Source organism: Halictus rubicundus, chromosome 9 (assembly GCF_050948215.1).
Source record: "Halictus rubicundus isolate RS-2024b chromosome 9, iyHalRubi1_principal, whole genome shotgun sequence".
Lineage (NCBI taxonomy): Eukaryota > Metazoa > Arthropoda > Insecta > Hymenoptera > Halictidae > Halictus > Halictus rubicundus.
In genome coordinates, this window is record NC_135157.1 from 2,048,897 (window position 1) to 2,076,405 (window position 27,509).

The 27,509-nt window shown below is 41.7% G+C and overlaps 1 protein-coding gene across 1 annotated transcript in view; it reads left to right on the plus strand.

Annotated features, from left to right (window-relative positions):
• The first annotated feature begins 523 nt into the window (after positions 1-523).
• The window catches only part of LOC143357173 (uncharacterized), a 605,892-nt gene continuing 578,906 nt past the window's right edge, over positions 524-27,509 (plus strand). The window contains exon 1 of the mRNA XM_076793456.1: positions 524-688. Coding sequence (XP_076649571.1) covers positions 525-688 — 164 coding nt within the window. The 5' untranslated portion in view covers position 524. The remainder of the gene's footprint in view (positions 689-27,509) is intronic.

The window sequence follows — 27,509 nt, forward strand, 5'->3', positions numbered from 1 at the left end:
TATTTTTGCGAGCGACTGCGCGAACAATGATTTTCTGAAAAAAAAAGAAGCAAATGATATCATTGGTTCAGTTTCGCTGCACGTTGTATTTCAGTTTCATCTCTCGTGATTTTTTCCCGGCTCTTTCTGCGCGCGGTTCGTCTGTGCACGCGTTCCCGCACGCGACTTTCGGGATCGCTCTTTCGAAGTTCACCGCGATATCCCTGTGATGTCTGCCCGGCGTTCCCGGGCGTAAGAGAAAATGGCACTTTTGTGTCCCGGTTACTAATGCGTCCCGCAATAATTTCGTTTTTTTTGTCGACTACCTTTTACGCGTCGTCGTCGCCGTCTACTCGCCGCAATTTCTAGACCGGTCGCATCCTTCTTTTGCGCGGGGACCGGCACGCGGCCCCCTCCGCTCCGGTGCGCCAGAGAAGAATCGGCCGCAAAAGCGGGAGAGGTACGGAGAAAGGGAGCCGGCGAGTTTTATCTGGCCAGTATAGCTACCTGACAACAGGACATTTTGTATTATTTGCAGAAACGACATGGACGTACGGACAGAAAGATCTCGAACCGCTGGCCGGATAGCGCCGACCGGACGCGTTACTCCGACCATACATCAAACGGCCGGAGGAAGAAGGAAAGCGATACCGGTCCCGCCGCCCCGGGTGCCAACCCCTATGCCCACCGCCAACAATAATCAACAGAAGTAAGTAAATTATGTCACCGATAGATCCCCCTTCGCGGCCCCTTCTCTCGTTCGATGCGAAATTATTGTCGCGAACCGGGTAGGGAGAGAGAGGGAGGGAGAGAGAGAGAGAGAGAGAGAGAGAGAGAGAGAGAGAGAGAGAGAGAGAAGAGGAGAGGGCTCGATACCCGGGCCGACACGCAGACGAAAAAGGGCTGGTAAAAACACGCGGCCCGGCGCGCAGACCAGTGGCTCTCCGCTCCTCTCCTCTCGTAATACGCCCAAGTTTTGATAGCCGGAGGGCAGACGCAGGACCAGACCTCGTATCGGTTTCCATCGCAACGTTTTGCCCGATGATGTAGCACCCGAATACAAGTTCCATCCCGCGTCGAATGTAAGGGGACAGACGCCATTAAGTAAGTGGGATTAGGCGCGCGCGGAGTTTGGTCTCGACTGATCAAAGTTTACCGAGCTACCGGTCACTCCGCGCTCGCTCGACCAATTCCAAGATGTTCCCAAGCCTGTATAGAGAGTGTATCACGTAGTTTCTCCATGGGAATAGCCGGTAATTCCGCGTCCGGTTCAATTACATTAGATCTACGATCGCGGAAACGTCGGGTCATGTCGAATTGTTCGCGCGAGAACCGAAATTTTGAACTTCCACGTAGAAACGCTGCGGCGCGGCGCACAGTGGTGCCACGGCGGCAAAAAATCCATTTTATAAATTTTTGATTTTTATAAAAAAAAATTATTTTTGTATAGCCTAATAGTGCGCGCATGATGTGCCAAAGTCAGATTTTTGGAAAAAAATTTTGTTACGGACATATACGCATGGTAAATAACCATTTCCTCGCTCCTGGGAATTCATCGGTTTTCAGTGCGATAGTTATGTAATTACTCCGCCTATAATTGAATACTTAGGGGTCCACAAATCGTATGGGTTATTGCAAATGGCTTCAACTATTAACTGGCAAAAAAAATTTTCCACAAAAAGTTGTTTAACATTAAGTAATATGGACTAACCTGAAGCCCCTTTGCGTTACGCTCATTTTTTATTTATGGAGGAATACAAAAAATCCTTTGAATAGCTTCGATCTGGAACTAATCGTTTTGGCAAGTTATAATATTGATCTAGCTTTGTGCAAAAAACCATGAGATACTTTGAGATGCTTTGAGATGCTTTCGTCGCAATTTAAGTTCAAATATCAACTTTCGGAATTTCCAAGAATGAATTGCGCGGAAGTCACGATTATTTGATGTTTCAGGTGAACTTTTTAAGGGATATATATCAGATAATAAAAAAATGTGACATTCATACATATAAAAAAAAGATTGAATAACAATTTTTTATGTTAAATAAACAAAGTTTTCGTTCACTGGACCACTGTCGCAAAAATGCAACAGGTATTTTTTGGCAGTGCTCCAATGAATGCTATAAAAATAATTTATGTAAGATAAAAAAAATGGTTATTAAATATTTTTTTATACATAAAAAATTAATAAATCATATGCACTTCTCATTTTTCTTTATTATTTAGAAATATTCCTAAAAAATTTCACCTGGAACATCAAATAATCGTAACTTCCGCACGATTCACTCTTGGAAATTCTGAAAGTTGATATTTAAACTTAAATTGCGGCGAAAGGGTCTCGAAGGGTCTCATGATTTTTTGCACAAAGTTAGATCAATATTACACTACACAAAGGATTTGTTGTATGCTTCCATAAATAAAAAATCGGCCGAAAACAGAGATTTTCGATTAGCCCATATCACTGAATGTTAACAAACATTTTTCAAAAATTTTTTGCCAAATAAGCGTTGTACCTGTGGCAATCTCTCCACAAATTTTCAAACAAATTCGTTGGATAGTTTCGTTTTTACAGATTTCTTGCCGCTTTTTGGCCATTTGGCACCACTGTGCGGCGGTTCGTTGGACATTATTTTGCGAGAATGCCGCGCGACTGCTCCTTCTTCTAGGTTCTGGGGTAAGCGTCGGTCTAACACAATCCTCTTATCAAAAGTCCACCTTTGTCTTCGTCTGACCTCGACGATTAAGGTTGTATGTCTTTGGATCTTTGTACGAATATTGGATCTTGTGGACTGATTTACATGAATCGGAAACGAGAACATTTCTGGTCCTCTGTTTAAGGGTTCTTTCATTTCTTCCGAAGAAGATAAAAATCTTGCGGAACTTTTCTAAAGATATTACGACGCTCTTAGCCGTAACTGTGACGCAGCGTGGCACAGTACTTCGGAACCGTAAAAATTAATATTTTCAATCTCGTTGAAAATTCATGAAATTATAGATTCTTATACGAACGAACTAACTGTTGGCAATTTTTTCGATTGTTATTAGTACCCTGCGGATTTTATGAAATTTATGGAAAAGTTGTCGAGTTATCAGTTACCTATTTTTCTAGAAAACAGGGAAGTATGACGATAACATTTTCTTGAAGTTGATGTATGTACTTTGTCTCACTATACTTTCAATCTAGCTACATGGACTATGAAAAATATATTTACTGTCTATGTGACAGATAGTATTACTTATAGTGTTGCTGTAGTGTCCTAAAAACAAGAAGAATTCAATCTAACAATTTGTCTACTCACTGTATACAAAATATTTTTTTATACCATTACAAATGAAGAATATACGGGGGGTCCCAAAAATGTTGTACTTCCTTGAAAGGGATCCTGAGATCATTTGAAGTAACTTTTTCCTTTGCAAAAATGTTTTCGACGGCTTTATTAAGGAGTTATTAACAAAAAACACGGACCAATCAGAGCGCGGCTATAGCAGAGAGATCTAGATTAGGCGATAGCTCCAGCTGAGCGTGGTGTTGGCATAGGCTGAGTCAGAGTCTGTGTTTTTCGCTAGTAACTACTTAACAAAGCCGTGGAGAACGTTTTTGCAAAGGAAAAAGTTACTTCAAATTGCGCCAGGAATCACCCTTTCCAAGGAAATACAACATTTTTGGGATACACTGTAGATGATGTCCCACCCAAGTTGAGCATTTGAAATATCTCGCTTATTTTTGGCAATAGGAAAAAAATGTCACCGTAGAAAAGTGTTTGGTTCAAAGGGGCAAATATTGTAGTAGACAAAAAAATGTTCTCATATCGAGGTCATCGAAATTTTTTTAAATGGGACTGTTTGTTTTCGTCGTGACGTTATAATAGCCGGGGTCAAGACGAATTCAACGACCAATAATACTATGACCTCCACGTGTCCTTGAGTACAGAAAATTCACAAAAAGTTGGGCAATCGATACAAAAATTATAACAGAAATTACTTCACTATTTCTTATCGATTGCCCAGTTTTTTAGAATTTTTTTTTACTCAAGGACATTTTTACTCAAGGTCCTCTGACATTTTTTTCTATCGCCAGAAAGTGGGACACCCCATATTTGGGTGGCTACCTTCAGGGTATACTTGTTAAGTTTTACTCAAAAATAATATCCACCCAGGCTATTTCAAGTTTTCCGTCTTAACATTACAATTATCTGATAAAATTTTAATTAATTGCGTCAAAAGCAACACGGATGTGCAAGCACGTGCAACTTTCAATGATTAGATGGCGCATCATGTTGTGCCTCCACTAAAAATGTGTGTGGTACTAAGAAGGCGTCACGGAGTACTTTTTACGTGAAAGAATGGATGCAATTATCAGAGGACCCTTTTCGCTGCGCAACGCAACAAGGTTGTTGATCCTTTGACGATGCACGCGCAACTTTACCGTGCGGTTCAGGGGTTTCGCACGGATTTCCGGTTCTATTGGGCAACGAGGATCGGCTTCATTAAGCACTCGCCGACGGAACAGAGCAGGAGAGTTTGTTACCTCTGATTAAAGTTCGCGAAACACGAGACCGACCGCCAGCCACTTTGCTGATCTCTCCGGCCAATCTGCATCGACCACACATTGGACCTTGTAAGTATACAAATTTCCGGAAGCTCTCTACTGCCACCGCCGTGTGTTATGTTCAGCCTGAGCTACGTAAATGTTGGTCGAACCGCCACTTCCGATCATTAGGTATTACTGGTTGTTAAACACGAGCGACGATCGATTTCGTAGTTCGATTTTATCCTTTCGGACGTCGTTACTCGTTTACGACCTTTGACAATAAAGTTCGTGAACTCGTTACCGTACAATTATTATGTAGTCGAAACGGATGGCTCAGATGCATTCACATATGAGAACAATTTCCGGAATGGATTTGTCGCATCGTTCCTGATGTTGTTAATATCAAGATGCCGTTTTTAACCCGTGTGTGCTCTAAAAGATTTGCTTCTTTGTAAATAAATGAATATAAGTAAACTGTGAATTTTATGCAGTTATAACAAGAATGAGTAGATCAAGAGCAAAACAGTATAGATAACAAAAGTATTGAAAGAATTTGACTGCACTACTGCACTACTTCTAACTTGTTACAATTATTAAGAAAAGAAATAACTGTCTATGTAATTTCTGTAGCTTAAAGTTAGTTCAGACAATTCTTGTTTTGCATAAAAATATGCAGTCTAGATATAAGCAAAATAATTTGGCTCGCGTATATTGTTAGGGATATTGTTACATTGTTTTATGAAGTAAAAGAGATTAAATTCTGTTATAGAATCCATGAAATAACACGTTGGGACGTGTTTATGTATATGTTTGAATACAAGTAAAATTATAATATAATGTAATGTAATATGTGCTTTAAAATGCAACACGATGAAATACAATACGTTCGCTCAATTCAATTGGTCATTGTACCAATTTTCAAGGCTCGCGAAATTCGAATATAGCAAACAATTAATTACTCGTGTATTTTTAAAGTTATATATGTAATTGCAAGTATAGAATTACTGTTGGGTTAAATTGACTCGAATGACGCGTGAGGTTTGAAAATGTGTTTTTACGACATCGATGACGTGACTGAAAAGTGATACGACCATTTAAAAAATTGTTTCGATAATCAATATCAATGCCATCAAATCCCTCGAAAATGAGTTATTTTTAGAAATTGATCACGAGAAAACTAAATGATGGCGTTCATTGATCTGTTGTTAAAAAATTAAGGAACGCACGACACCCTTCAGAACTGAATAATAATAGAAAATAAGAAAATATTGACATTGTTGACAAACTTATATAGTAGTCAATCCTAAGAATCATTTCGTAATTTTGATTTGTCCTGTTGTAATACTTCTTTTATGGGCATTCATTAAAATACCTTTGTGTTTCTCTTCTTGTCTTTATAAAATTCAGCCGTGCAGTTGCTTATTTTGCAGTTGGAAAACTTTTTGTGTTCACTTATGTTTTACCGAAACTTTTGTCTACATATTTGGGGCCTTTTTCTGATTAACAAGAGACCAAACATAATACAACGTGGATAGTATTTACTTGTTTAATTTACATACAAATAGTTCAATCTAAAGCGATGCCTATATACAACACGATTCATTATGCAAGTCAGTAAAGAATTAATCTAGCACGGTACCTAAGTAGCTTTATCGAAACATTCATAATAATCACTGAGATATTCTCAAATTACATAATAATCTTGTATGAGGAAATATTTTATATGCTCAGCCAACGGTCATTATCAACACGACTTCGTTTACGACGACAAGTCATGTTTGCAATTCAATTTTAAGTCGTATTTGGCGTAGTACCTTTTTACGCAGAATTTGCTGTTTTATCTGAGTCCGAGAAAAAATATTGGGCATTCAATGTAAAAAACTAAAGGTGACTCACATTTCTCGATGCAAAGCCAAACAATAAACAACAGATTGCAGCACTGTATGTCCCCCTACAAACTATACAACATTTGTTTGTGAAATATTGTCGTACAACAAGTCACTCACGAGTTATTTGAAGTCGTCATGTTGCGAGACTCGCAAGGCATTGGTGCACTCTTCAGGAACGTCTCTATCGTATAAAAACATATCTTGGCGTGGTTGTAGAGAATACCGAGCAAGATGCAACGATAAACGGCGGACCAATTCGATCTCGAAGAGTCGCGAACTTTATTGTCGATCGTCATAGAACCGATTATTAAAGTAAACCCCTTCCCGCGGCTTTTCATCAAGGAAGAAGAACCCGGGTCCGGTCACGCTCGTTACTCCAAGACTCGGCTGACGCCGCGGCCATGATAGAGTCATAAAATGTGCAGGGCGCGCGCCTCGCCGAAGCACTTACTCTGCAACTTCTGTTTCGCCGGCGCATTCGGGCCACGTAGAGTCGTGGAGGACTTAACGGAAATACCATACCCACCGGGCAAGCAGCGAATTCATTTCCCAGACGTCCCATATTCCGTGACGAGATGCATTCCTCGTCGCGCCGTGTCGCGCCGCGTCGCGCGTCGGCTGCTCTCCGACTTCGGGACTGTGTCCCCGCGAAACTCTCGCGCGCGCTCGTTGCCGGGTGCTCTCGGCTCGTTTAACGATCTCGATAACGCGATGTTGCGCAAATTGGCTCGATTATTATCGGCCCGGCAGGGTCTGGCTTCGAGAGCGGTTAGACGTGCGTGTGCAACGAGTCGCGGACTCGATTCGCAAACACCGTGTTCGCAGGTTGAAACAGCGCGGACGCGAACGCGTTCTGCTCAGACGGCGCTGTTTTAAAACGAAATGCGCGATCATTTTTCTACACGTTTCCTATGCGTACGCCCGTGTCGTGTACAGACCCGTGTAAGTTTTACGTTTTATCACGGAGGAGAGAACGGACTCTCTCATTGTGGGCCTCGCGGCACAGCGCTCGAACACTTTTACCGGGGCTAGAATTATGCGAGCGGAGCGAGTGTAGCCGGGGGTTGAAAATAAAATTCAGTAATTCAGCCCCGGTATCGCGGCGCTGGCGATCGATGGTCGGTGGCTGGTTGTTCAAATTTTTAACGAGTCTCGCGGAACCGCGAAATTAATTACTTAACGGTTGAAGTTCTTTTTTTTCTCGCCGCCGTTGGAAATGAAACCGCGCTCTCCATTTCCGCCGCGGCTCTCGTTCTCCTCTATTTCGCGACGCAACATATGCATCGACACCGTTCTTTGTATCTGCCGGATACACGTCATTAAAACACGATAAGTGTCGCTACTTGTCCGATGCCCTCGGCTAAATGATTTTCTTTTTGCTCCCCTGTCGCCGCGCCGCGCCGCGCCGCGCCGGGAGGCTCGTGGCGGTGAATCGTAATGTCGCGCGGGGTCACTGAATGATAATCATCGTTACGTGCCGCCCGCTCCGCTAAACAGATTATTCATATTCTAATGGACCGACTGGTTCCGCGGAAGTCGACGAGACGTGGATTTTTTCCGGCACCGGGAATTCCGTTTTAAGAGTCGAGATCCGCGATTACATTGAACCGCAGGAAAGTTTCTGCGAACAAAGGTTGAACTACAATGGAATGTAGCACAAAGTAAATTACGATGTGCAGGTCCTTGAGTCGGCGGAAAGGCGCGGGCACAGGAAAATTAAAATCGACTTTTGAGTCGCGAGACACGCTATTTACCCTTAGCACTCGAATGGCGACTGCAAGGCGCCACTAAATATTGCTGTATCGTTGTTCACAATATTTTTCACACTATTAAATCTGTTTGTATTTAGTAAATTACCAAACACTTCAGTATTGTACGAGTAAATTGCACCATTTTCGTATGTGTAACATGAAAAAAAAATATGCCGAAGAGAAATATTCTAGGTCGGAAGAAATGTTTCGTTTTGGAGTTAAAATAGCTTCGAGTGCAAAGAGTTAACCCTTAGCACTCGAATGGCGACTGTAACGTGCCACTAAAAATTGCTATATCAGTATTCCAAATATTTTTTACATTATTGAATTTGTATTTAATAAATTACTAAACATTTCAGTATTGTACGATTAAATTCCGCCATTTTTGTATATATAACGTGAAAAAAATATATAGAAGAGAAATATTCCAGGTCGGAAGAAATGTTTCGTTTTCGAGTTAAAATAGCTTCAAATGCAAAGGGTTAATGCGTACTTGTTTGAACGCGACGAGATTTCGTGGTTACTCGGGTATTCTTTAAACAAAAAATTGCGGCATTTGTATACATTAATTATTTTTGATGGTTTTCAATTTTCTTGCATCTTTGTCTCAGCACTTCAGATCCACCGTCAGTAATAAGCTTTAACTCTGCAGTTTTGCCGACAATGATCGAACTACATACTTCGATTTTGTGGGATTTTTTTGGAGGTGACAATTCGGCGGTCAACGTGTCAACACGTTACTTTCCGGAAGCCTATTAGTACGTTTCTCAACGACTGCATTACATTAAAAAAGAACTGAAAAATCTCCATCAGCTTGTTAGTTCACGAGGAAAGTTATCATTGCGTTTAAACAATTTTCTGAGGTGTTCTCAGCTGTGAATCGTAAAGTTTAAAATCTATTAACAGTTTGATTGCCAAACTAGAAACCTTAAAAATTCCATAAAATCGAAGTAAGTTATTTAATGAAATAAAAATTGAAAATAATGAAATGTATGATATTGAGTAGTCCTCCAACTTTCTTGCATTTTACAGGTCCTAATCAAATTTGGTACAATGAATATATTAACGTAAAAATTCATTTTAAAACCTGGACAAATAATTCCGTCACCCACATATAGGTGATATGGCAGTCAACGTGTTAAATGGTCCCCGCTAAGGAATATCTTAACCTTCCAAAGCAATGGTGAAAAGCATCCATTTTTCGTTGAGATTTCTTCTAACAACTCAGAGTTTTTTCTACATGATGCTACTGGTGCTATATAGCATAATACTACCAGTAGAACAAGAATTCATCGAAGAATTGCAAGAATATTCAAAGGTAATTGGAACCGTAGAAATTCAATTTGTGGATCCCACAGACCCAATCCGTGCACTGAAGAGTTAAGCAGGCGACTTACACGGTAGTCGACCAGTCAACGAAAAAGTTGCATTTTTCAACGGACCGCTTTGGGGCGCGGTATCGATCGCTCGGCAAAAGTCGATTCAACGAGGGAGAGCTCGTCGCGCGAATCCCGTACAAATATTCGACGAACGTTCGTTAATCCGCGGCTTGTGATCTAACGACAGAAAGGCTTGGAGAGGGCGAACAGGCGAAGGGTAGAGAAGCGGCCAAAGGTAGGAGATTAGAGATCCACAACTTATCTCGAAAAGTGGTTTTCGTCGTTGTACAAGTGGTCGTAAGCGGCTTAACATGGTGTCCGTTCACGTGATTTCGGTGGGTGTCCCGCGCGGCTTTAACAGCTCGCCGATAAATCTGCATTCTATTAATTAGGGAGTCGGTCCGAGGCTTCGTCCGCTCGACGGACCGTCTTCGAACAGGAAAAAACCATCCTCCAGGGAAAGAAATATAGCCTGAGAACGACGCTATACAGAATAGAGCCACTTGAATTTGCAAAGTCTGTTACACTTATCACTGGCGGTCGTAAGACGTTTGTTAAGAATGGTACTGGATCAGCATCATTTTCTGTAAACACATTTTCAATGTGTTCTTATACATATAATTTTCTTTCCCTATAAGACGACGATGTTTTTTTCGCAACAAGACCCAGAGTATGGGACCCAGAAACTCTCGGTCCTCTCAAGAACAATGTCAACCCTCATCCACAATACGGCGAAAGCCGTCCCGAGCCATCGTAAGAAAGAAAGCTGTACCTGCGTACCAATGATGAAAAATTTGTGAGAATGTAAAATACCTATTTCAAACTACTCTAGTTTGGCAACCTACATTTCATACGCAATGAAGCGCCTATAATGTAAGCCCTATGTTGTTTGCAGCGGACGCGGACGCTGACGGCGACCAGTATTGTTATACCCGCGGCAACAATTCTTGATCATAGAATACCGTCATACGTTTTAACACTAGAACTACCGAACCAGTAAAAATGACTGGTTTCTAATTTTTTCTTCCACAATTACTGAAATCATAAAAATGTTTTCATCAGAAATTTTTGAATAAACTTCTTTATTGAAGCACACGGTAGAATAAAAATGGTATGAGGTTTGAATAGATGTAGTCTTGTCACTATTACAAAGCAATGTACATGTGTCGTATTTATTCTAGTTCTAGTAGTTCTCGTGTTAAACATTTTGAACCCTCGACTTACAAGAATCAAACCCTTCAGATAAAAGTGAAAAGATTTCAACCCTATCTAACAAATTCGTTTCCAAGGTATAAATTTATAATAGCACGTTCTTCGACATTGGACAAACGCCGCCAAATTCAGAGGTTCCATTAAAACCATTAAAATGATGATTCTAAAGCTCTCTAATTACATCGTTCATCATTTCGAACAAAATCCCTTATTTCGATCTCAGAAAATGATCGACTTGGTTTGAGATGTACCTCCTACAACCTCTACAGATGTTTATGATTATTGTTCAGCATATTTTATTTTTCACACTAGCCCGGTTCGCTCTAAAAATATTGCCTTCTACCCCAATCGACGCCATCAACTTGTCAGCTTACTGTACAGTAATATAACTCGCAAATAAAACCTCTTAGGACCTCGTACTCTCGAGTGGCGAACATTCCATTAGGCAAATTAATTAATTGAAAATCGTATAATCGGCCGCCGAATTTCTTCGTCGATTGGCCTGCACGTCGGTGAATGTTTCATGGGCGAAAAAAACCCGTGTACTATAGGATCTCGCGAGGCAGGCGGGCATAAAAATGTTTGAGAACCGTGAAGTCCGCGGGATCCGACCAAATATCGGATATAGACAGCGCGCGACCGTGTGAATTTTTTGACCGTCGGATTTTAATTAATTAGCGACGGAGCGTGGACTTGCCGAGCTCTCGATCCTTTGGCCAAACGACGCGCACACGGCTGAGCCATAGGTTCATTAGATCCTTGCACAGACTGAAATTCTGTCGACCACAGGGCAAATAGTTGGTCCGCGCTTTATGTAAAGCAGAGAGAGCCTTTGTATCAAAGAGCTGCCCGTATGTATTCATTAGGCGGTATTTAGCATAGTTCGAATGAGCAATGCCGCCGGCGGGGTACGTAGGTACGCGCGCGTGTCGCGGTGTGCGCTTCTCGTGCGCTTACCGTGCACCCCTCCACACATCTCATTCTCGTGCGCTATCGTGCGCGAGAAGAATTGTTGATGCGGATCGGAATCACGTCGCGGGATCGGGACACGACGGAGGTGCTTTCGCGACGGAATCGTGGCCTCCCGCGACCAAAAAGGCGTTTAATTATTCCGGCCCGGGTTCATTATAAAGTTAACGTAACTACCACTCTGCGCGGCACGTTTCGAAGCGACCGACAAATTTCGGATGCTTTTGTCCTGCACTTTTTTCCTGCCTCTAAACATGCCCGTCTTCATCCTCAACTTGTTTGAACCTTGCAACTCTTCCATGCTTGCAAAGGCTTTGACAAGTTCGCGAGTATGTACTCACTATACTGACACTTTGCACACTTATAGAGTTGGATCTCCTGTTTACGAAAGTGTACCATCATAGGGTTAGATGCTCAATATTTTGCAGGATATTGACGATGAATTGTGCCAAACGTTATGGTCTAAATTCTAAATTATGGTGTTTATAAAAAACAGTAAAGGAAACGTAATGAAAAAATGCAAGACAATACAATACAACAATCTATATAAATTTTTATCGTAATATAATATATATAATATATATAATACAATATATATTATACATAAAACGAAAAGGACAAATACAAGGACACAATAGAATGCTAAAAAACATTTACTACGAAGAATATAGATACAGTGTGACCGGTTTATCCCAATCTTGAAAAATATGAAATACACAAAGAAATGTTTTAAAATTTATTTGCAATACATGTTCATACACTATACATGATCGTAAACAGAAGAACGAACTCTATAAATGTGCCAAGTTGCAAATGAAGCATTGAATCAAAAAATTGTTTAAAATTTCAATTCGTTTACCTGGTATTCTATTTGTTTTTAAGTATCTATTATCCTTTAGCTATCAATTACCGGCATTTCCTTTATCTAACATTTACTAGATAAATGCTGAGTTACAGTTGTTTGTCATCCTCCCCAATTTGGCATCTTCCCTCTAATTACCTTAAATCTCGCAACACAGACGGTATTGCAAAGGACTACGCTAGGTCCGCGTGGATCTATTATACCTTCAATCATGAATTATTCAATTTATTTCGAGCCAGCACAGCAAAGCCGTCATCTAACTACTGAGCTCCTGGTGGTTGGTTTAAGTTGAAGGCTGTTTAATTGGATACAACAGGGAAGCCATCAAACCAAAATAAACTGACTCTGAAGTATGGTTACAAAATTTAATGAACAAATATCTGTGTAATCGTCGAATGCGTCCGTTTCGCGAGGATTCATTTCGAAACCCGACATCTTACATTGAAAGTTCAACAATAATATTTTACTTATGCAGTTGCATTAACGTTGACTTCAATTGTGTTCAAAAGAATGATTAGATTGAAGAAGATATGAAGACTATTTGAACTTGTACTTTATTCAATTTTGTTTCAAAGATGCAGTGTCTACTCTGAGAAGAATGATTTACCAGAAATATTGATACTCCCCAACTTAGATTTATTTTTAGCATCATATATGTTGCCAGATATCCATGTTGAGGAAACGGAAATAGCTCTCTCAAAGTTCGGCTTGAAACATCAATTTATTATAAATCTAAAGGAATAAATTATGGTGCCTAAAAATAATGACACGACGTCGATTAGAAAGGTGAACATAATTGAACGCATTTTATTTAGCATCAAAAATGCTTTACCTTCTAAAGAAACAGGACGAGTGAAATGTTATAGTTGGTATTGAACTCATTAATTAAAGCATTTGGAGGAGGTTATCACCTGAGGTCGTCTTACAATTAGGTATCACAGATCAGGGATAAGAGAGCATCTGTGTGAAGGTGCCCAATTAAAAATGTTCTAAACAGCTATTGAAAAAGTCAAACGAGTATCCAGCGAGCATATTCCGAGACGGGACCTTTTGTATCAACCAAGACAAGGATTTGTTCCAAAGCGTCGGCGTACCTTCTCGATAAGACGACTCAGGAAATCGGAGTGAAACCGATCGTCGAGATGCTCGCTAATTAACGAATCCCGATAGCGCCAATTCCGCGTTAGCCCCCGGAAACAGACAATGAAGCTGGAGGACAACGACATCGCGAACTTGAACGTTCCACTGGACGGAACATGATGGAACTGGAGCAAAGTATTTTCGGTAGCTATATTGAGCGATCGGGGAGCGTTCGGGGGCGATCGTTCCGTCGAAAAACGACGGAACGCGGTCGGATCCTGAGTGGTAAAAGTTTGCCGGTCGGCTACGGTAATGAATCGATCGGTCGGTGGACTCTAGCTATACTACTATTTACCGTAACAAACGGAACGGAACCTAAACTCGCTCGTTCGTCGGCCGCAACGTTTCTTTCCCGTCAAAGGATCAAAGCGGTCTCGCGCTCGCATTCTGTCCGAGGATTGCGAGCTAGGCGAGCGTGTGCGAGCGTATTCATTTTTTCGAGTGCGCTCGTTCGTTCGGATGCACGCGGCTTGGACGTAAGCCGGAGAGGCGAAAAGAGATAAAAAGAAACGCGGCGCGGAAGAGCGAGGCACGAGCTCGCCTCGCGACTAGAATCAAAACGATAGGTATACCTGGCGTATCGATCTCGCTCGGAACGCATACGATTCCCGCGGCTCACCGCTCTTTACGTAAGGTTAATCTGGAAAAGAGTCTCTTTATTTGAGTTCGATCTTTGTTCGCTTCTGTATAACTCCTCCCCCCCCTCTTCAGTTGTATATAACTTTTCCCCCCACCCCCCTCGACGGCGTCGCGTCGACCGATCTCATCTTCCGCAGTGTTCTCTTGGCCGATACTTGCTCTCGTGCAGACCTCCACTTTCTCCGCTTACTTTTAACGAGATTTGTTCCTCACAGGACCGACACCGTAATTGTATCAACGATTTACTCGGTCCCTCGAGTGCTCACGGCCTCATTATCGGCGATGAAACGGACGGTCGCCGAGTTTTCGCTTTGTGAATGATTCCAACCGGCAGGAACGATTTTATTTGAATAATTCCACCCTTAGCTTGATCTCGGCCCCGTTTCCTTCTCGATCAGGTATTCCTTTCGACCTGGCGCCGCTGGAGAAACATGAATCGTCGGAGTTAAGGGAAAGGATATTGTCGCACTATCAAAATATTTTCTGAAACACAAACTGTTACGGGGGGTCGTGGACATATGCAGAAAATATTTGTACCGATCATTTCAATGTTGACTGAACTGCACCTACGGGGTGTGTACTAGTAAGTGGCCGATTACCAGCGAGTGACCGTTTTCAAATAAATACTAACAGAAGGAGATTTTAATTAACAATTTTTAACAACTTCTGCTATATAGATTGAGCCCGAAGATTTCTATCATATAATTATCTATGTCTGAGAATGATGAGGTTATGATTGATATAAAATATGCTTTGCTTCGCGTGTTTCTAGTGCAAGATAATTTCTCACTTTTATGTAGTGTGCACACTGAGAAATCGCGGCGTTCCACCGACAGACAAACAAAATATGTCTTTAAGAACACCGTATTAAACAAAGGTATACATTTAAAGGTACGGTTATATTATGGTAGATATTAGCTGACACGCGGGATATGTGCGAATGAATGAATTAAATCACCCCAGGAAAATGGAAGTGGATCTATTGGGCGCGTATAATATTTGAAATTCCCGTAAGGTCGTTGTGTTTTTTGGTAAAATATTCCGACGATATTTCAATAATAACGACCGGTTTGCAAATAACGGCAATATGAAGAGTATCTAATAAATTTCCATCAATGAAAACGATAAAAATACTGTGTACTCAAAAAGAAAACGTAAATATTCATCTCCCCCCCCCCCCAACAAATAAAGAAAACACAAAATATGCGTGGAATACAAGTCGTTCGATTCAGTTTGATTTTCGATTATTAATAGCAATAGTCATTATTATGCTTAAATATGGCTGGGCACAGAGCATTTCTCAAAAACTTGAAAAAGTAATTATTTTTGCTTACGTTTTTGCCAAATGTATATTTTTAATTTGTAAACGTGAATATTCCATGAAAAAAAAAAAAATAAAAGATATTTGGTGTAGCTGGGATTTTTTTTTAAATTGATTATTTTAATGTAAACACGTAAATTTATCCAACTGGTTCTGACAATTCGATTACGCACCGTACGTACCTGCAGAGTGTAACAGAACATGTGGGACCCACTTCACGAGCTGATTGCACACCTACAAACAATGAAAATCGTTGAAATAAATATACGCTTTATTTGTTTTCGTTTGTATCGCAAGTTTAACGAATATCGCAAAGAAAAAAATCGTTTCATAATCAAAAAATCGAACTGTTATACGATATGTTATTATACCGAATGAACCATAGAATATTACAAATATTTTCTTTAGCAATTTTATAAATAGTTTGCTCAATTTACGCGCTGTAAACGGCTCATATTACAAAAAAAGAGTAGGATAAATTTCCAGTAATTTTGTTGTTATTAATTGTATCCCATTTGCTAAATGTTTTGTAATATGGGGACACGATGCTGTAGATTGTAAGTGAGGAATGAGCTTTCTATTGTGTTCGTTGAAATGCATAAGAGTTTGTTAGAAGTTATTTATTACGGACAAGGCACATTTAGCCAAATTATTGTTAGATCGAATAACATTTCTGTAGTTAAAATAATTTCGATCGCGAAGGGTCGAATCTCGGTAATACTCTGTATCTCGACTAGCATAGATGCAGCATCCGCACGCAGCGTAACCCTAACCCTGCGGCCAGGAATTCCAGCGGAAAATCGTCCCCTAATCTGTTTATATTTAATATATTCATTATCGCGGGGCAAGCCGCTCGGGGACAGGGGAATTTGATTTCTTGGCAAGTGTGCAAATGCATCTGGATCGAGAGGGTGGGCGTCGGAGAGAGAGAGAGTTAGGACAGCCTTTGACGGTGGGCTGCGAACGCGTGCGAACCTCGCCATCTCGGAATCCGTCAAGCGATTTAATGAGCCGGATTTTACGGGATCGGCCACGAATGGGGGATCGGGAGTCTTCCTATGGGAACTCGGCGGCGCACGAGTCGATCAGAAAGGGTATTGGGGAACGAAATGCACGGACGAAAATGATGAGAGGGGTCGGGTTGGGCCGGGGTGGCATGGTCGTACGCGGAAAACTGGGGTCAAAAGCCCGCAGAAATTTTCAACAAAGCCGCTCATTGTGTTCACGAGCGGCAGAAGGGGGTGGCAAGCCACGTATACAGGGTGTTTCAGCTAACTTGATTATCCCGAATAATTATTAAACTGTACACTTTCATTTTTATATTCATTATTTATAGTCGCATCAACCACTTAAATGGGTTGTTAGCGACGTCGTCTCGCGATTCACAACCTGACGCACAATTTAGCGTGTCTCACGTAACGCAACAAATGTGAAGATTGACTGTCGGCTCAGATTATCTCTCAAGGTAGGTTTTATTTTGCATTTTCTTCTTTCGGTGGTTTGTTCTCTGCAATGAATAGCGGTGTATTCTATTGTCAATTATGTCTTGCAGAGTACACGGATCAGGTACTCTTCCTTTGTCGTGACTTGTACTTACCATATTCAAGTTGAGGGACATCAGTTCGAGCACTTACTAGCTTCCAAATATGTAGTCAGAATGTATTGGGAATTATTTTGATGTCTCGTTTACTATTAGCCTTAGGACATATCAAGACCAATACACTTTTACGCGGAATTTGATACTCTATCGATTCATGAAATAAAAGATTGGTCATTCCCTTTATAATAATCAAGATGACCTTGAAATCTCCGAAACGTCTTCATCCACAACATAAACATATATTGTATATAAGGTGACCTTCAAAGTCATTTAAGTTCTATGCTTTATAAAATTTACATGAAGTGCGTGATTTAGTAAGTATCCGAGGTAATCAAGTTAGCTGAAACAGCCTGTGTAATGATCGCAACCGAGCATCGTCCATCTCCCCTCTTTTCTCCGCGTTTACGCACCGATTGCGTGCGTATCTGTCGTAAAAATAGCATTGCAGCTAAACCACTCCGCGCCATTTTCGCCCGTGCCTTTTTTCGTACGACTTTTTTTTTAGTTTTTGCGCCCTCCTCACGGGTTCTGATTCAGTATGCTGCGTACCTTGTCGTTGAATTGTCAACGGCACCAGGGCTCGACTCTGATAGCGGGTGCATAGCTGCCGGCCGCGCTTCGATCGCGAGCACGTTCCACTCAACTAATTCGACACGCGTAATATTTAGCGGCGTTCGACGGATTTCCGTGCCTGTCCGTCGAATAGTAATTGCTGCAGCGCGAAGCAAAAACCAGTGTTAGGCCAGAGGTTAGCCCGGGCACACGGTGCCACTCTTACTTTTCGATATTTTACAGCCCGGCTTTTCGATACGCGGTTTTGTCGTTTTTAGTCTGCTGTTTGATTTGCCGGGAGGAGGATATCTGCTGGGAGTTCTTCCTCTGTTTCTGCAGCTATCGACGTTTTATAAATCCATGTGCGCGGCACGGCATAGTTTCTCCCTTTTAATTTTTATCAGCCTTAAACGGTCTAACCCCTTTCGCACGATTTTCTTCACCGCTACAATTATTAGAACCCTTTTATCCTTAATAGTCCCACAGAAAGACAACTTATATTTACTGTGTGCCTATATTTCATTTAACCCCGCGATAGAAAAAATTTGTCAGATGAAGTTTGCGTGGTTTCGAGGGTGGCATAATTCGATGTTAGTAGCTTATTTGTAGGTGGACGCGTAGAGGACATATGAAGGTCAACTCCGCTTTTTATATTAGAATCATATACTTTTCCATGTAAGCACTATCTAATCAGGCATTTTAAGACGCGTACAGACCTACGATAGGGATCTACGATTCAAGGTCATTCAAGATCGTCGATGGTCAATTACGATGGAAAATATTCTACTTTTCGAGATTCCCCACTTTTCATCGCTATTTAATCCCAGTTCGTCAGAGGCACGGGTTCGTGTAACGCCTGCAGGCAAACGTTTAATATCTGAAAATCTTATTAAAAATTGTAATGAATGACATACAAAAAACAGACAATATACACATTCATATATTTCTTGCGCCATTTTTAGTCGTTTTTTTACTTTTTTAAAATAAAAAACTACTATTCACCTATAATATCGACTTTCTGAACGACTTCCTTGATTTTCGCGGATCATTTAACGGGTTTTGAAACTTTAAAGCATAAAAGGGAAAAACGAGAGTGTTGCCCTTTAGTCAGAGTTCTCGCGAGACAGTGTTGCGACTGGTGCTCGATGATCATCGTCACTAGGCTCGAATCGCAGCGAATCGACAGGACCAACCCCTCCGCGTGCTTTTTTTCACACCTCCGCGTCTCTCGTCGCCCTCTGTCGCGCATTTCGGGCCTTTAGAAAGCTGTGAACGCGTGATAATCGAGGACGTCGCTTCGATTGGCGCGATCTCGCACCTTTGTCGCCTGTCGAACCGTTATGCTATAACGAGTCAGCGTCGGTTAAGTTGGTTAAAGTGCCTGCTGGTTAAAGGGAGTCTCTCTCTCCGCTCTCTGTCTCGTGCCCGACCTATCCGGACAGGATCACCATCCACTTGCCGTTGCATGGCTTCTCGACTGGGGACTCTTCTTTCCCCAGACGAAATAATATCAATGGCACTTTACACCTGTCCGGGCTCCCCCATTCTCCTCTCCGGCTCCCCTCATCCCTCCCTCGATCCGTCGAAAGCGACCCCGAGTGTTCACAGCGCGTCAATTTAGATCACCGCCGGTGTACGATTTCCCATGGAACGATCCAGCAGCTCCTTGTCCCGCGAACGTTATCGCGGGACAAGATCGACCACGTTGAAAAACCCGGGTGATTTATTCGCGACATGCGCCGGATTGAGATCTCAGGTATCGGCGACGTTGTGCAACTGATTTGAACGCAATTAGCATAATTGAATCGGCCGGAGATTTACGGCCGAATCGACGAGCCTGTTTTATCGGCGCGCGATATATACCCAGTGTCGCGATCCGAAACGGAGTCGAGTATCTCGATCTGGTGGCGACGTCGGGAAACATCGACGTCGCGACGCTCCACGGTTCCAGACGTCTCCGGTGGCGGGCGCCACGATACGGTCATAGGGTAGCTTTCGATTGCAACCCCTTGGTGGCAAACTACTTGTCGACCCTCCGCGGACGGTGCAGTTACTTGCGCTTTCTGTCAGGGACTTCTACCGAAATGCATAATACCGGTATTATAGATTTTATTCATATTTTTTTTTTATATTTCCGATTGCACCTTCTGAACCCTCATAAGAACCCAAATACGAAAATACCGGCATGATGTGACACCGCTATATAAAAATGCCGGTGTATTTACCGGTATTTATCGGTCATTTCTTTCGTTTACCTATGATTATAATAAAATTGATTGTGATTTCCAAAGTATTTTTAAGCACAGATTTAGACCAGTATTATTTTATTATGAATATTATGTTAGCAAATACCGAAATTGTTTATAATAACATATGTATTCTGTTTGCTAGGTGAAAAGGATACGATATTATAATTTGTAATAGTTAACATATCTTATGTACACAACGTTATGATATCAATACCAATATTTCTTGCGACTGCAGTTGCGCCACGCTTTGGAGGCAAATGAAAAACTGAAAAAATACCGATATTTATTTCGGTTTCGGTATTCATACATTTCGGTATTATATCGGTTTCCTTATTAGTGCAATACCGGTATCAAAATCATACCGGTTTTAAGTCCCTGTTTCCTGCCTTCGTTGCGCCCGCTTTCACGAATTCGTAAATGAGTGTGCCGAGATTTTTAATAGACTCCAAGTTTTAATATTAAAGAGGGCCGACAACCTTAACTATCTAAAAATGTACTTTTTTGGAGGAGTTCTTTCGAGGGATAATTATTAAGTGAAACATTTCGATTTTCTACATTAATACAACTCCTAACCGTATTTGCTACTTTTTTCAGAACGAAATATTTAGAAATGACAGAGGTATTCGCTGTTTTTGAAACGCCATTTTATTGGTACATCGGTCACGAAATTTTGCAAGCATTCAATGGTCGTCGGTGTGAAAGGTTGTAAACGGTTTGACCGGTTGTATTCCGCTAACAAGTACTTTGTTTGAAAGATACAATGGGGCATAATACGATGACAACAGTACAGCTCGCAGGCGGAATAGACAGTAGACGAGAAATGGTTGCATGATGCGTATAGAATTCGGAAAATGTCTCTCTGAAGTTTAGGGACAATCGTGTGTATATACAGGGTATTTCACCTAACTTGACCACCTTAAATATATCATTATTTTATATGATAGAAAAAATGTCAGGGGGAGAAAATATTCTGTCCGAAGGTGCCAATACGGTGATGGGCCGAATTTTTTTCTCAAGGTCATTTTTTCGAGATTTCAAGGTCATCGTATTTTTTTTTAATGGGAGTGCATATTTTCACTACAACATTCTTATAGCTTCTAAAAAACGAATCCAACGAGGTGCAATATGTTGACCTTCAGGTGACCTTTAGCGAGGAAATTATGAAATGTTTGTCAGTAACTTCAGTACGCATTCGGGGACGGTAAATGAAGAAATTTCAGTTTCATTGAAACAGTGTACCGTGTAATTGTCCCTGGTGCTTGTAAACAGACATTCGTATTCTCCTTTCATCGGTTGAAGTATGTTTACAAGCATTATTATCAAACCGATAATCTTAGCAGGAGATTATGGCCAACTAGTTATTGGCCCATTCTGTATCGAAGGAACATTAAATGGTCGAAACTGTGCAGATTTTTTAACAAATGAATTATCCATATGGCTAGAAGACGTTCCGTTACAATATCGGTCAATGATGTGGTTTCAGCATGACGGCTGTCCAGCTCATAATGCACTCGTCGCACGCAATGTATTAGGCAGAATTTTTCCCGATCGTTGGATAGAACGTGGTGCACGAATTTGTTGGCCAGCTCGATCGCCGGATCTTACGCCACTTGATTTCTTTCTGTGGGGACACCTAAAAAGTAAAGTTTACAATGATGCTCCCACAACAGCAGAAAACCTGCGACAAAGGGTTCTACATGAATGTAGATCAATTACTGTAGAACAACTTAAAAATGTACAGCAAAAATTTATTTACCGCCTCCAAAAATGTATCCAGGTTCATGGTGCACATTTTGACCACCTTCTAAAATAAAGTTTCAACTTAAGACTGTTTCAATGAAATTGAAATTCCTTCGTTTACCGTCCCCGAACGCGTACTGAAGTGACTGACAAACATTTCATAATTTCCTCGCTAAAGGTCACGTGACTGTTGTAGTGAAAATATGCGGGCCCATTAAAAAAAAATACGGTGACTCTGAAATTTCGAAAAAATTACCTTGAGAAAAAAATTCGGCCCATCACCGTATCGGCGCCATCGAACAGAATATTTTCTCCCCCTGACATTTTTTCTATCATACAAAATAAGCGATATATTTAAGGTGATCAAGTTAGGTGAAATACCCTGATGATCCTAAACTTGAGTCGTGGAGAATCGTAAGGGTTAATATAGTGAAGTCGCAGTTTGTGGATGACGTACTAGGGTAAGGTTAGAGTTCGACGCGTCAAGTGCAGACGTCGGGGATGACACAGAGTTTGTCGGCTGCATGAAAACTTTGAAAGCTAATAACTTGACAACGACTTGTGCAAAATACATGTTAAAGTAGTGTTTTGAAAACGTCTCAACATTAGTGACAAGCTAGAGCGTGCAATTAAAGATATAGTGTTACAAATTTAAATGTGACCTTAACAGGACGCGCCAACGCTATCTCAAGGTCAAACAATTATCATCGTGATACGTGGCCCAACTATACCACGGAAATTTCAGAAATATTTCGTTATATACCTGTTACTTATAGAAATAATGATGTGTAGACATTTGAAACGGACATACTGTATAACAGACCGACCGCGCCAGATGATCATCCGTTGGGACCTTGTAAGGCATAAAGACATTAGCGTCTTCGGACGCAAAAGCTTGATAAGCAAGAAACGAAGGTTCACATGTTCGATCGAAAAACTGTGAGCATTCTCTGCACAGCGCGTGGCTGATGGCAGTCTAGCCTAGCCGGTAGCTAACGAGTAGCTCGGCGAGGCATTGATGGACGCGTCAAGGTGTCGTCGAGCAACAGTGGATTTATGACTCTCAATCTCCGGTTCGGTAGTCGTTCTCGAAACGCTCAGACGATCGTCGAAGTGCGCGGAATCGCGTCGCAATTATCCGCATGGTGAATAGTTTATCAGGCGTGGGTCGTTAACCTAATGGAAGTGGCGTTAAGGCGAGGATCGATATGGTGCACTTCGTCGCCGACATCCTTGGCGAGCCAATCGCGAGAAAACGGGCCGGGAGGAGAGGCGAGAAAATCCGCGGCGCGGCGCAATGGCTCTAATAGCACGTGAATACATTTAATGGAGCCATTTGAATTATAATGGCTGATCGAGCCACCGATTGGCAGTTGCCATCCGAGCGAGAGATCATGGCTTGTTTCTCGCTGCCTAATCTTTTTTCGAGATTAGAAACCGGTACGCGCGACCCGGTCCCGTTACCCAGACCCATTACCGGCTTTTAGAGTCCCCCGCGATTACGATCTCTACCCGGTCGGCCAATACGCGTGTTTTCGATCCTCGGCAATGGAACGACAACCACCTTCTTCTTAACTACCCGCGAATCGACGGATGACGCCGCTCAGCGCCGCTGTCTAACCGCCGCGCTAGATTACGATAATATCGCTTTGCTGTCGCTCGACTTGCCAACAGATTTGTCATACATAAGCGAACGTGAAAACTCTAAAAAGATTGCTCGGGGACACTGTACAATAAATTTCTCGATATACATGATAACCGGACAGCGGGGTTTTTATGCGAAGTAAAAATTGTCCGCATTAATTTCGAGATACAGGAGCTACACAGACACGTATTTCGTCCCTTAACTATTTTAAGATCCAAGACTCCGTAGTTTCGCGATAAGGTAGAGTGACCACGTTACCGACAAAAATGGGCGAGAAATGATTTCACGGGAGGAAAGTTTTCGTCTTTATATGAGAATATTTTTCGCTGGGGATGGGGTCATTCGAAAGAGGAAGGTTCAATGCACTGCACGCTGGTCATGAGCAGACGAGGTTATGCAGATATCTGGTAATATAAGCGTTGGAAGTAGACCAAAAATTGACGATGTGCATGCCGTGGAATCCACGTATTTTTATGCCATTGGATGAGTTTTCTGGATGAAATCGAGGGTAGCGCGCACTGGAAAATATCTGTAGCTACAAACTGAGCCATATTTTGTCTTGAATCTCTGAGAAATAAGGCCAAAAACTTTCCTCCCGTTTCTGGCGTCAGAATTCACAATATCGATAATATAGAGCACAAAGTGTGACAAGTTTTGTCACAGACTTAAGACCCGTCGGATCAAGACCAAGACGGATCTGAAGTCTGTGTTTAAAGGCTGTGAACGGAAATTATACAGCAGTTACCGACCTGTTGACTCTGCAAAGCCACGTGACTACCCTTGGCTCTTGTTGGAAATAATACAACAGTATTCTGAAATTCTTTAAATGTTTTTACTGTTTTTAATCCGATCCACTCATTTTTGTCATAAATGCATCAAATCCGAAGTCTAATGATAACTATACCGCGAATCTTGACGCAAACATTTTCTGCATCAATTGCGAGAACTAATCAAACGACAGTTTGACCTTCCTTTAACAATTTTAATAGATTGAAAATGATACATCGACATTCTCAAATTTTGTTAATCTACAATTGTAAGTTTCATCAACACAATTTTGTCATAAATGCAGAAAATTCGCAGTTTTGTCTTCTTCGAAATGTGACTTCGTCGAAATGTGAACATAAATAAGATCAATACGAATTAAATGAGGACAGAGTACACGAAGCTCCCTATTTAAAATTTTTATTATTGCCGTACGCAGTAAATCGTATCACAGGGTTAGGGACCCAATTACTGTCGGTGTACCAATTACTATTAATAGTAATAGTAATTGTAATGGTATTAGTAATGGTATTAATTACACTTATTTTTAAAGCATAAGGAATATTAAGAAAGAAATATATGTATATAAAAAAAATATATATGAACTGATTTTAATGAAAAAATTTAATATTGTTACGTCCCAGGCGGGACGGATTATGATTTTTAGGGGATAAGACGCAGTTTCGAACCAACCTGCATTCACCGGCTACGGTTCGGGAAATTGAGGATTATTTAAATAAGCTTGTACTCTTATTTTCAAAAACAACAAAATTATTGATTTATTCAAAATTAGGTTCTGAATCAGATATTTAAAGTTTGATTTTACAAATAAGGATTATATAGCTAGCGCATATACTAGAGTGCTTACAAGTATTTCGCTTTATAACAATAATATTAGTTTTACCGAGTCGCTGGTTTCTGGGAATCGCTCGCAAATCGGAATCGCCGCAACTCGTAATCGCTGTAAGGCGGAATAGCCGGGCCTCGGTTCGTTTGCAAGTATCGGGATCGCCGCAAGTCGTGGTTGTTCGCCAAGTTGGCCACTAAACAACTTCAAGGGACTTTAAAAATCGAAAACTGAGCTGACTGAACGACGTAGTGAACTGATTAAACTTTTATGACGATATGAATGAGCTAAATTGAACTTTATAACTGAACCGAGCTGAGCAAAATTTTATAACGGAATGAATTGACTTTGGGAGGTTGGTTCCCTTTTATAAGATGGACAGTTCTTTGTTTCACAAAGATGCTGACTCAGGAGTCCCTACCCTGCATCTTTTAATCTTCTAATCTTCTTGATATTTTCTGGCTAATGTGTCGTCACTCTTACCATGAAGTCAGCGTCCCTTCTTGCGACTTGGTATAATTGGACACCCTTTCTGTTTGTTCTCAGGGTGAAACCGATCTTCGTTGCGTGTCTTGCGGGAAGATAAGTTGGAATCGTTTTGCGCGCTATCTAACTTCATAGAATTTTTAACGCGTATCTTAATCCTATTTGTTTCTTCTCCTCGCGTGACATCATTGGGTTTGCAACATAGTTCATAATAATTCTTTATCTGAGGTTTTATTCATTGACGGTCGAACCACCGGGCGTGACAATATTCATTATGCTTTGAAAATAAGTATAATTAATATAGGCAAAGTAATTGGTACCCCCACAGTAATTGGGTCCTTTATTCTATCATTATTAGTAACGCTGCATGTCATATTAAAGTTCAGTTTTAAATTCTAAGATTTCTCGAAGACGCTTGAAAATTTCGTTATTAACGGTACGATTCAATTTATTCCTCGAAGGGTGAATCTCTCAAAAAGTTACCTGAAAATACCTTCCTTGCGAAATTTCAACTTCCTCGATCCAGAATATTTCTATCGATCGGCGTATGTTTCTGACAGAAAACTCGCGAATTTTCGAGCGTTTCTTGAAGCGACTTCGAAAGTCTATTTGTACCCGACGCGCGAACGTCCGAGAAACCCAGTTTGCGGTCGTTCGATTACGTTCGCGTTCGGAGGGCGCAAAACGTCAATGCAGCGAATCTCGGCTACCTGGGTCGTAACAGACTTAGCGGCTGCATGGACGACGGATTCGCGATCGAGGGATCGAACAAGCTAGTCGAGTGGCTTTCGCTCGACTGCCTCGTCGAGATATACACACTTGGAACGTGTTTTATGCTGTCATCGAACATCTCGAAACGACCCGGTGGCTTTTTATCGGCGTTAATTCCGCCGAAGCACCGGAGCCAACGTTTACGGCGAGTTTCGTCGCCGGCGAATCCGGGATTGCCGGCTTAACTCGAGGGAACACCGGGTCGCCATTGATCCGGTTTCACGGTGCACGGTGGCAACGAGGCCTCGTTAGCCCCCAATTAAAGGAACAGATTTTATATGCCGTTCGGAAAGCCCGCCGAAAAGAATATTCCCGAGGAGAAGATCTGCTTGTAGTCTAGACGAGTCGGGCTGCGCGGCGCGGCGCGGTGCGGGTTCGATGTTGCAATCGATAACGTAAATGTGTGCGCGGAGCGGCGTCACCGGCACCGAGCTAGGATGGTCGTTAACGCCGTCGAACATAATTATTTATAATTTATTTAATATCCATGTTTTAACGATGTTAATTACACGGCAGTCGGCCGTCCGCCCGGTCTCGGCGTCCTCGCGTAATCACCCCTCGGGGACTACGCTCAAATCTCCGACGACCTTTAAAACGGTCGCCCCCTTCTTCCTCGTGTCTTGATAACGACTTCGTTCCACTTCGACACCGTGACAATTGTTGCTGGCTACCACTTTCGTTGCTTACCGCAACACTGAAGACGCATCTCCCTTTTTTTCTTCGTGTCTCTCGCACGTTTTCCGACGAGCGCAACGATCATTACGTCGTCGTCGAGACGTTCCCCGCACGAGAAACGTTTTCAACGAGGTGCACCGAAGTCGATAACACAAGTTTCGCGGATGCTGTTTTGTCAAAAGAGAGAACAGTGACTTCTCTATATATGTCGCCAAAGCCTGGATGATAAACGTCGCGGAATTATCCCACTACCGCGGGCTATGCCCCGTGAGTGGCTACGAAACTCTAGAGGCCTCGAACGCCGAGGAGTGTAAACACAACACGGCTCGGGTATGTCTCCTGGACGATACATGACGTTGGCAAGACCCGTGTTGTTGACATATATCGAGAATTCACTGTATACGAAAATTATGATTGACAGCTGACACCGCTACTTTTTCTATTTCTGTATTCATTGATCAATGGCGTTGGGGAACATCAACCCTTTACATACCCATGTCGAGTGTT